Below are 12028 nucleotides of genomic sequence, written 5' to 3'. Positions count from 1 at the left end.
TCAGCGTGGAGATAACCGTCCTCACTGACTGCTCAATATTCTGGATCATTGCAAAGGTCTGAAACACAGTAGAAAAACAGACCCATGTGGAGAACATTCTGACTGGTATTGAGGCTCCATTCTACAGGATTGAAAAGGGCAGCTGAGGGTTGTACTCTGTCAGCTTCACAAGCCTCCCCACCATTGAGAATGTCTTCAAAAGTCGGGGTCTGAGGAAAGTGGCATCCGTTATCAAGGACCCTCACCATCTGGGACATGCTCTGTTCTCATTATTACCAACAGAGAGGAAGTACAAGAACATGAAGACCCACACATAATATTTCAGGAACAGCATCTTCCCTCCATCGTCATATTTCTGAACATCCGTGAACTCATGAACACTATCACTCTCAGCACTCTTCTGCATTATTTTTTTTATTGTAACTTGGAGTAATTTTTATGTCTTGCAATGCACTGCTGCCACAAGAAAAAATCATTAACTATGGTAGTGATAATAAACCTGATTATGATCTTATTCTGATAAAAAATATCTTTCTTACTTAGCTTCTTTCAAACACCTTTAAATTAATTGCACATTAAATACAGGCATTGAATCAAAGGGACAAACTTACTCCGAGCATTCTAATGGTCCAGGTTCTGTTCTGTTAGCTAAGGCCACTTTTCTATGGATTGGAAAGATCCCTCCGATGATGATATCTCCTGGAGCTCTGATTACTCCAGTGTTGTCACAGAATCTGGCTGAACGTGCATCCGAAAGCCTGCAAAAGAAAATGAGCATTGCAATTATGGATTGCATGTTCAACATTCCCCAGGTAAGCTCCAAATGAGATGAGGCACATAGGAGGTGATCGGTGTTGTGACTAAATAAATTCAAGTGTGACACTACCCAGTCTTTGGGAGGAGCAATGCTTGTATCATATTTCTCTCGTTCGTTTTATTTTGACAATACAATATTAACTGTGTTTTGAATTATTTTCCTGCTTATTATATACTTTGGAACTTCCTAAGATCATAGAAGGTGCATGACAATACTATTTTTTTCTCTTTAATATTTATTTCAAACCGCTAATGGTTCTATCAAAACTCAATGGAAAATTTTAACACAGCACTTTCAACAGCAGTAGAGTAACAACTAAAACATTTCTAGCCTTTGAGGAAGGCAGCAAAAAATATTTTTTGTCAGTCATTTACAATTCAATTGAAGATTCTTTCACCAGAGTTGATATGTAGGAGAAAAATATTTGGTGTCTGAGCACCAGATTTGAATTTCCTCTGATGTTTAACTTTATTTATATATAATTCTTTATTCTTTATAATTGCTGAATGTTGTTGTCTTTTGTCATATGTTGCACCTACACACCACAGCAAATTTCCAATATATGTAAATTCCTAATATACATAATCATGAGAATGATTCTCAGAATAAAAGAATGATGGTTCTAGGCCTGTACTCCCTGGAATTCGGAAGAATGGGGGTGGAGGGGAATCTCATTGAAACCTATCAAATGTTGAAAGTCCTCGAAAGAATGGATGTGGAGAGGATGTTTTTTTGGTGGGGGGGGGGTTTAGGAGCAGAGGGCACAGCCTCAGAATAGAGGGAGATGAGGAGGAATTTCCTTAGCCGGAGAGTGGTGAACAATTGCCACGGCAACTGTGGAGGCCAAGTCATTGGGTATATTTGATGCAGAGGTTGATAGGTTATTGATTAATCAGGGCATGAAGCAATATGGAGAGAAGGCAGGAGATTGGGACTGAGAGGGAAATGGATCAGCCATGATGAAATGGTGGAGGAGACTCGAAGGGCCAAATGACCTAATTCTGCTCCTGTATCTTATGGTCTTATGGTCTAAATGTAAATGCTGAATAAAGTTGATCTGAATTCTTGAAGATTTACTGACCAATGGGTCTATATACATAAATCTCAATATAAGGACATAGTTCTAAAGACATCAAGTCACCAATGAACTCCTGTCAGACATGTCCAGAAATTAGATTGGAGAAAATCCATTGACATTTTTTTTTCTCCACCCATACAGCATATAACTCACGATTCTGGTCATTGGGAAATTAGACCGGGCGTTACACATAGTGGCTCATCTTTACATTAATGTAATTCTCCCTTGTAATTTTGTATCTGCTAATGTCATCAATAATAGAATATATACTTTGTAGCAGAAGTTGGATAAAAAGGCCAAAATTCACAGGTTAATAATGCACATATTACACCAAAAGGAGAGAATCCCTTACAATTTAAATGGACATTGCTAGGACGGGCTTTCTTTACTTTTAATAAACACATACAACTTCCTTTGACTTATATCTTAAGTAAAATTACCTGCCACCTTAGCATCATGTGTGATTAGCTAACTTGCCCCTAGCTTGATTGCTGACATTTTCCCTTTACGCAGGGGCCTAGACATTTTTAAGCCTTCTCCCTTTCATTTTCTGGCAAATAACACCCCCCCCCCCCAGTTTCCTGCACTCCCACTATTTCCAAACCTTTCTCATCGTCCACTTCTCCCTCCATTCCCCTAAAATACAAGGCAGCCTGAGTGAATGAATAAGATGTTCAAAGGAACTATCCCTCAATGTATGCAATTCACACCAATGCTTTTAAATAAGCCTGCCCCCAGTTTTGTAATTTATTTGAAACTTTAGATGGGTACATGTCCTTTCTTGAAACTTGTACCACCCCACCCGCCTTTTCCCTCACCTGGTCTCACCTATCACCTGCCTGCTTGTTCTCCTTCCTCCTTCAATGGAATTCGTTGCCACAGATGGCTGTGGGGGCCAAGTCATTGAATATAATTAAAACAGAGGTTGATAGGGCCCTGAACAGTAAGGCATCAATGGTTTTGTGGAGAAGGCAGGAGAATGGGATTGAGAAGGATAATAAATCAGTCGAGAGTGAATGGCAGAGCAGACTCGATGGGTTAAGTGACCCAATTCTGCTCCTATGTCTTATGATCTATATTTAAAGCCAAAAGCACTTCAGAACATTTATAGAATCAGAATCAGACTATAAAGATGATAAAGGGTGCCCTCGAGTTAACAATGGTGCAATGTAAATGCAAATATTTTGTTCATGCTCAGTTGAATATTACAAAGTTCAAGATTGTGTTCTTTAGGTGAAGATCATCTGTAATATAAACTCTTTATTTCAGCTTTGAAAGAGCTCAAAGTGCTGAAGATGGGAAGATGGTGGGTACTCAATGAAGTGATCAGATCTAGAGGTAACAAAGGCATGGGTGAACGTTTCAGCCACAGGAGAACAGAGACAGGGATGTTGGTGGTTATTTTCCTGGAGGTGATCGTGGAATCTCAGTTCAGGGTCCGATTGAATATTAAGGATACAGAGAGTTGTGCTCAGCCTCAAATTATTGCCAGGGAGAAGAATGGAATAGAATGAATCTCAGAAAAAAGCAGGTTATCAAAGCTGCAAGTGCTGGTGCTGCCCTGAAGAAAGCTGTTGTCATTCCCTTGAGAAACTTCACAACCTGAACATCGACTGAGGTTAACGGAGGCCCCCTAGTGGTATGACGGATATTTGAAAACTTCAGAGCTGAGAGCTGAAATAAAAACAAAATACTGGAGATACCAGCAAAATGCTCAAAATGCTGGAGGAACTCAGCCAGTCAAGCAGCATCTATGGGGAGTAAAGAGTCAATGTTTCAGGCCGAGACCCTCCATCAGGGCTGCAAAGCAAAGGGAGAAGAAGCCAAAGTAAGAAGGTGGTGGCAAGGGGAAGGAGTACAAGCGGGCAGGTGATAGGTGAGACCAGGTGAAGGGAAAGGTGGGTGGGTGGGTGGGGCAGCTGATACAAGTTTCGAGGAAGGACACGTGCCCATGGTTGCAAGTCTGAGTGAGAATCTCTTGTGTTTATGATTTGCTGCTCCACTGTGAAGTCTCTTCAAGTCAAGTTTATTTTCACTTAACTATATACATGCAGATGCTGCATATAACCATATAATGTATAGAGAAATGAGACAACGTTTCTCCAAACCAGGGTGTGAAGCACAGTAGCACAGTTAGCACTCATTACACATGATAACATGAAAGCCAGCGTAAAATCTACAGATGAGTCACACATAAATAACAAGCTAAAGTGCATAAATTGAATATTGTAGGGTACAGAAGAAATTAACCAGTGACACTTTGAATATGGTATGCCTAACCTTAAGAGGCTTAAATCTTCTCCTCATCTGGTTCCTTAATATCACCCCCCCTGAAGAGGAAGGCACAGCAGCACTTCCATTTCCTGAGAAGATTGAGTCAAGCAAGGCTGCCCTCCCCACCCTAACTACGTTTTACAGGAGCACCATTGAGAGTGTCCTGATAAGCTGCTTCTCCATCTGGTATGGGAGCAGCAAATCATCAGGCCAGAAGTCCAAACAAAGGACTGTGAGAACAGCTGAGAGAATCATAGGTGTCTCCCTACCATTCACTGGGGACCTTTATCAGGAGCACTGCATACACAGGGCCTTAGCATTATTAAGGATCCCACCCATCCAGCCAGCATCCTCTTTGACTTCCTACAATCGGGCCGAAGACTATGATGCATAAAAACAAGAACAGTCAGGATGCAAAACTGTTCTTTCCCCCAGGCCATGAGGCTTCTGAACTCCCTTCTGCATCGTATTCAAAGTGTCACTGGTTAATCTGTTCCGTTCCTTACAATATTTAAAATTAATGCAATTTAGTTTGTTATTTATGCATGATTCATCTGTAGATTTTATCCCTACATTCATAAGTTATCATGTGTTATGTGTACTACTGTGCTTTACACCCTGGTTCAGAGAAATGTTATCTCATTTCTATATACATTATATGGTTATATACATTATAAATGTATGTAAAATACATTGGGAAGTGTATGGTCATGCACTTTGGTGGAAGAAGTAAACAGGCAGACTATTATTTAGATGGGGAGAGAATTCAAAATGCAGAGATGCAAAGGAACTTGGGAGTGCTTGTGCAGGATACCCCAAAGGTTAACTTCCAGGTTGAGTCGGTGGTGAAGAAGGCGAATGCAATGTTAGCATTCATTTCTAGAGGTCCAGAATATAAGAGCAGGGATGTGATGTTGAGGCTCTAAAAGGCACTCGTGAGACCATACTTGGGGTTTTGTGTGCAGTTTTGGGCTCCTTATTTTAGAAAGGATATACTGACATTGGAGAGGGTTCAGAGAAGATTCACGAGAATGATTCCAGGAATGAAAGGGTTACCATATGAGAAACGTCTGGCAGCTCTTGGGCTGTATCCCCTGGAGTTCAGGACAATAAGGGGGAATCTCATAGAAACATTCCAAATGTTAAAAGGCCTGAGCAGATTAGATATGGCATGTTGCAAAATTTGTTGCTTTGCAGTGCAGCAGCACATTGCAATGTATTATAATAAAAAATAATTAAAATAAGAAATACTTAATTTAATTTAACTTAATATTTTTATATTAGTGCAAAAAGAAAGCCAAAAAAAAGAAAATAGTGAGGCGTTGTACATGGGTTCATTGTCTATTCTGAAACTGATGGTGGAGGAGAAGAAGCTGCTCCTAAAATATTCAGTGTGTGTCTTCAGGCTCCTGTACATTGCCCTTGATGACAGCAATGAGAAGAGGGCAGGAATTGGGTGATGGGGGCCCTTAACAATGGATGCTGCCTTTTTGAGGCATCACCTTTTGTAGATGTCCACAATGTTGGGTTGGAGAGGCCAGAGCGCATGATGGAACTGAGTGAATTTGCAGCTTTCTGCAGCTTTTTCCCATCTTGTGCAGTGGCCCCTCCATACCACATGGTGGTGGTGCAACCAGTTAGAATTCTCTCTACATGTAGAGATTTGTGACATACTGAGTCTCCTCAAACTCCAAATGAAATAGAGCCACTGTTGTGCTTCCTTTGTAATTGCATCAATAAGTTGGGCCCAGGATAGATCTTCAGAGATGTTAACTCCCAAAAACTTGAAAGTGCTCACTCTTTCCTCTGCTGATCCCTCGATGAGGACTCGTTGGTGTTCCCTCGACTTCCCATTCCTGAAGTCCACAATCAATTCCTTGGTCCTACTGCAGTTGAGTGCAAAGTTGTTCTTGTGATCTTACTCAATCAGATGATTCATGTCACTCCTGTACACCTCCTCATCAACATCCGAAATTCTACCAACAATAGCAGAGTCATCAGTAAATTTATGGATAGCATTTTGAGCTGTGTCCAGCCACACAGTTGTGTGGGTAGAGAGAGTAGAGCTGCGGGCTAAGTGTGCACCCTTGAGGTTCACTAGTGTTGATAGTCAGTGAGGAGGAGATATTATTTCTGATCCATGCTATCTGTGGTCCCCCGATAAGGAAGTTAAGGATCCAGTTGCAGAGGGAGGTGTAGAGGTCCAGATTTTGTAATTTGTTGATTAGTACTGAGGATATAATGGTGTTGAATGCCGAGTTATAATCACTAAACATCAGACTGACGTAGGTAGCAGGTAATTACTATTGTCCAGGTGATCTATGGCCAAGTAGAGAGCCAGTGGGATTGCACCCACCGTAGACTTGTTGTGGTGATTGGCAAGTTGCAATGGGTTCAGGTCCTTGCTTAGACAGGAGTTGATTCTACTTGCCAACAATGTAACGAATGCAATTACATGTTGGTCTGAAAATGAAATACCCTTAATATGATGCGGAACTATTCCAAACAGAACAGTCCATGTATTAGGTTGTAAATTAATTTTCAAAGCTTTAGAAATTGTAGAAAATAAAGATTTCCAAAAAGATTTCAACAAGGGACATGACCAGAACATATGTGACAAAGTAGCTACTTCAATTTTGCACCCATCACAGTAATTATCTATATTACGAAATATTTTGGATAGCCTCTCCTTTGTTAGATAATAGCGGTGAACAATTTTAAATTGAATTAAACAATGATTGGCACATATCGAAGAAGAATTAATCATTTTCAAAACTTGCAACCAGTCTCCATTATCAAGTCATATTAAGTTCTCTCTCCCAGTCTTGTTTAATCTTTAGTGAGAGGTTATCTTTTTGTAGTAAAAATAAATTATATATTCTACCAATGGAACCTCTCACTAAGGGATTCATATTCAAAGTAGTGTCCAACAAATCAGATTCTTACATATATGGAAATGTAGAAACCTATTTTTGTAAAAAATGTCTGACCTGTAAATATTGCAAGAAATGTGTGTGAGAGAGAGAATATTTACTAATTAACTCCTCAAAAGACATCAATCGACCATCACTAAATAAATCTGCAAAAGAACAAATCCCCTTATTTCTCCATAAAAGAAAAATGGGATCGGTAGTTGAAGGTTTAAGTAGCAAATTTCGAAATACAGGACTAGACAATTTAAATTGTTTGAAATTTAAAAAGTTGCGAAACTGAAACCAAATCCATAAGGACTGTTTAATAACAGGGTAGAAATTTAAGTTAGAGATTTTAGCAAGTTGTAAAGGTAATGGAGCTCCTAATAGTAAAGTTAAATAAAATTGATTAATAGCTTTAAATTCTAAATCAATCCAAGCTGGTTTTTGGTTCTTATTAAGCCAAAATAAGCAAAAACATTAATTGTCGAATATTAACAGCCCAATAATATAATTTTAAATTAGGTAGTGCGAGTCCATCTTCTTTTTCACATTTTAGTAGATTTTAGAGCTATTTTATTGAAGTGGAAAGATGCCTCTGCTCCTACAATAACTCAATGGTTTTCCCAAGTAATGTTATGTCTCAGTTTGGAAAAAATTAGAAGTAGAACTTTTGATCCCCGATTTGATTTTGAGAGAAGGTGGGGCTCTTTTGCTAAATATTATCATTTAATTTGAATCAATTTACATGGTTTCCTTCCAATTTTATGTTATATAAATGTGATTTGGTGGTTGTTCTTTTCTTTTTCTTTATATATATATGATTATAAGATGTATCGCTCTGGGAGTTGGTTCCTAATGGGTTTTTTTTTCTCTTTTTTTTGTTTTATAATTAGTGGGGTTTTTTTTAGTGAGCTGGGGTTCTCTTTTTTCCTTCTTTTTCTCTTATAATTTTTTTTTTCATTAGCATATATATGGTTTTTTTCTTCAACTTTATTAACTATACATATACTAATTTGTTGAATCTCTGTATTTTATAGCTATAGAAGATTATATTAATAAAAAGATTTAAAAATGAAGGAGTTGATTCTAGCCTTGACCAACCTCCTAAAGTACCTCATCACAGTACATGTGAGTGCAACTGGGTGATAGTTGTTGCGGCCGCTCATCCTGCTTTTCTTGGGCCTTTGGTTGTTGCCCTTTTGAAGCAGTTTGGAGCCTCTGGCTGCAGCAGTGAGAGATTGAAGATGCCCTTCAACAGTCCCGCCAGATGGTTGGCACAGGTTTACAGTGTCCTACCAGGTACACCATTAGGGCTTGATGCCTTGCAAGGGTTCTCCTTCTTGAAAGATGTGATGATGTATGCCTCTGAGACAGAGATCACTGTTGCTGCAGGAATTCACTCAGGTGTAGTTTTATCCTCTCTGTCAAAGTGTGCATAAAAGGCATTTAGTTCATCTGGGAGTGAAGCACCACAGCCAATCATAATGTTGGGTTTTGTCTTGCAGGAAGTTATGGCCTACAAAAACTGCCAGAGTTGACGTGCACCTGATTCCATCTCTAAATTCAATCAGAATTGTTTATTCGCTCTCAAGATAGCCTTCCATAGGTTGAACACAGACTTCTTGTATTGTTATGGATCACTGGTCTTGAATCTATCCCTCAGCAGACTACAAATCTCCTGGTTCATCTACAGCTTTTGGCTTTGGTGAATCTGGTACATTCTCCAAGGCACACACTCACCTACGTAGGTCTTGACGAAGTCAGTGACAACGGTGACACTGAATATTGTCCAGACTACCAACTCAAAGCAGTCCTGTAAGTGCTTCTCCACCTCCCTTGATCATACCATTTTGGTCCTCACCACTGGTTCTGCGGTCTTTAGTCTCTGCCTGCATGCTGGAAATAGAAGTAGGAGTTTCCAAAGTACAAGAGTGGGATGGAACAGTGAGCGTTCTCGTTGGTGGTGTAACAGTGGTCAAGTGTGTTGCCTCCTCTGGTTTCACAGGTGATACATTGGTGGTAGTTGTTCAGAGACTTCTTCGAGCTGGCCTGGTTGAAATCTCCCATAATGATAGTGAAAGCATCAAGGTGCGCTATTTCATGGCTATCAATCATGATGCTCAGCTCCTCTAGTGCCTGCCTGATATTAGCTAGAGGTGGAATGTACACCACTGCCAGGATAATGATGGAAATCTCCCTCCCCAGATAAAATGGACGACACTTGACTGCTAAATGTTCCAGGTTGGGTGAGCAGGATTGAGACAGAACTGCCACGCTTGTGCACTATGAAGAATTGATCATTAAGTGTACTCCACCTCCTCCACCTTTGAAAGACTCAGTTTGTGGCAGATGGTGAAGCTCTTGCACCTGAAATGGTGGGGGTGAGCTATGACTCCATGAAGCAAAGTACACAGCAGTCTCTGATGTCCCTCTGGTTTTGCAATATTGTCCTAAGGTCTTCAGTTTTGTTTTCCAGAGACTCTACATTTGCCAGAAGGATAGCGACAGTACAGGACTAAGGCCTCTATGTTTCAATTGTACTTGCAGACAGGTCCGCTTTCCTTGCTTCCTTTTTTAAAACTGGGAACTGCACTCGTGACCTGAGTCTGCTATCTGGGATTTAGAGAATCAATAGATTTTTTTAAAGTGTCTTAAAACGATGTTGTTTACAGAAATACCCATATGGTGTCTGTGGATTTCAGCTGTAGATGTCCTGAACAGGAATATTTGATGTTTCCTATTGTATCTGCACACAAAGCGTTACCAATAATTGCAACCAGCTTCTGAGATTTTCCTGCTGTTTTTCAGGTATTTGGAGCCTATTCAGGCAGATGGTGATAGATCAGCTATGACCTGTGTAATGGATGAGTAGGATTTAGGGCTGAAAGGCTTAGTTTTGCTGTTAAACAATTAAGTCTTCCATGAAGTGAGATACATAAAACTCAAAGGTTGGTCTACACACCAGATAGAACACTGGAAGTTTGAAAAAGAATGAACAGCAAGGTGAAATAACTTACCCTAGTGAGAAAACGAGCTTCTCTAAATCCAATAGATACTTGATCAACGACATAATGAACAATTTCATGAGTACAGTAATTAGGTTATAGGTAACGGTAAGCTCCCTTTGCACAATGTGCACCTGCCGATTTGTGAATTTGTTATGTACTTGGCTGGTAATGTGGAAACAGGTTGTTGGATAAAATAGTTCAGTTGCAATTTTCTGTTCCTTTAGTAACAAGTTTACTTCTGTCACTTAATGGAACAGTACAAAAATAAAGTAGATGAATATTGCTTGGTTAATTACATTGTAAATTAATTTGGAGCATTTGTGTTTTACAATGATTGAACATTGAATTCAACTCACTAAAATAATTATACTGGACAACAATTTTTTTCCAAAAGTGTTACCTCCTCAGAAATAGTTTTGTTTATGATAGACCATTTGAAGCTGAACACAAATATAATTTCAGACTACTTGAATCATGTAGGTATTTGGAGAAACAAAAACAAGCCTTTATTGAATATAATGCATTTAGTTGCATAATGGCGCTGATGCTTTGCAATCATTCAAATGAGCTAGAAATGTTTTGTTGATGATTTCCATTTGTACTCGGTGTCTGAGATCTGAGGCTTTGGAGGCTGCTCACTTAAGTGTCCAACAAAAGAGACTCTTAGAAAGATACATGGAGCTTAGAAAAATAAAGGGCTATACAGTAGGGAAATTCTAGGCAGCTAGGAGTAGGTAACAGGCTCAGCACAACATTGTGGGTTGAAGGGTCTGTATGGTGCTGTAGATTTCTATGTGTTATGTTCTAATAATCAGCCAGTATTGATGGATTCCAGTTGCCCTGATACCATTTCTCCATGACCACAATATCCTTGGGAATCATTTCACCATGCTCATCACTAACAGTGCCAAGATTTTCAGGGGAGAATTTTTTTTTTTGCAGAAAATGAATGATATGTTGAACTTTGTGGTTTTGTATGCTTAAAGTATGTTGTCATCCAGCTGCACATAGTTTGGTGCTCTGTAGTTGCCAAGAGAATTTCCAACAACATCCTTGAAAGCCTTCCATGTGATTTTCTCCGGTCCCACTAGACGTCCTTCGAATTGCCCAACATTAATGACCTGTTTGATTTGTGACCAACAAAAATGCCTTCCTTAATCTTGGCAACAGTTATTCTGACTTGAATTATGAATTGAAATAACAAATATAAGTGAATTCAAAAATAAATAGTGCATGATAGGGAAATTTCATGGTGATTTTCATGGTCAGTGGCCCAAAATCCCAAAAGATATACTCAAAAATATTCACGAAGCAAAATCTTGGTTGTCCAGTGGACACAACATGACAGATCACAAAAGTTATGATGCAGCTGTCTTAAACTGAGGATTTCTGAATAAATTTGAATTACGTATTTGTTTATTATATGTTTTGTTTCACTAATAAACAGTATTTTCATGTAAATCTCCACATAAGGAAAGTTTTGACAATTTTTAGATACCATTTGATTTAGAGTAGTACGCTTAATGCTCTTATTTGTGAAAGAAATTTCTCTTATCAGTGCTATAATTAATTTAATTGCAACTCTCCTTAGTTTTATATAATTCCCAATCCATGATTTTACTTGATATTGTCTTGTGTAATTTGGCTACAATTTGTTTACAAATGTATTTGTGGCATTTATGTTTGAAATTGCTTGATACATTTTGGTATACTTCACTCCTAAATTATCCTTTAAAAAGCTTTGATTTAGAAAGTAGGAAATGAAATGGAGCTTTGTGGAGATTATTCAGGGAAGGACAAGTAAAGGAAGGAATTACTTGCATCCTGTGTGTCACTGATTGGTATCATAGCAACAGGAGAATCAGGATAATGTTAGCTACATCAAGATGCCAACAGCTTTCAGCAATCTAAGTCAACAAAATCGCTACGAAGCAAC

The 12028-nt window shown here is 39.0% G+C and overlaps 1 protein-coding gene across 1 annotated transcript in view; it reads right to left on the bottom strand.

Moving 5' to 3' along the window:
- Window positions 1-10154, bottom strand: part of LOC134343100 (G-protein coupled receptor family C group 6 member A-like) — a 33890-nt gene extending 23736 nt beyond the window's left edge. Inside the window, exons 1-2 of the mRNA XM_063041988.1 lie at window positions 10102-10154; window positions 612-758 (exon numbers count right to left, since the gene is read on the bottom strand). Coding sequence (XP_062898058.1) covers window positions 612-758; window positions 10102-10154 — 200 coding nt within the window. The remainder of the gene's footprint in view (window positions 1-611; window positions 759-10101) is intronic.
- Window positions 10155-12028: the final 1874 nt, after the last annotated feature.

This window comes from Mobula hypostoma, chromosome 2, assembly GCF_963921235.1.
Source record: "Mobula hypostoma chromosome 2, sMobHyp1.1, whole genome shotgun sequence".
NCBI lineage: Eukaryota > Metazoa > Chordata > Chondrichthyes > Myliobatiformes > Myliobatidae > Mobula > Mobula hypostoma.
Note: the sequence above shows the minus strand (reverse complement) of the source record. Positions and strands in the feature narration are given on the sequence as shown.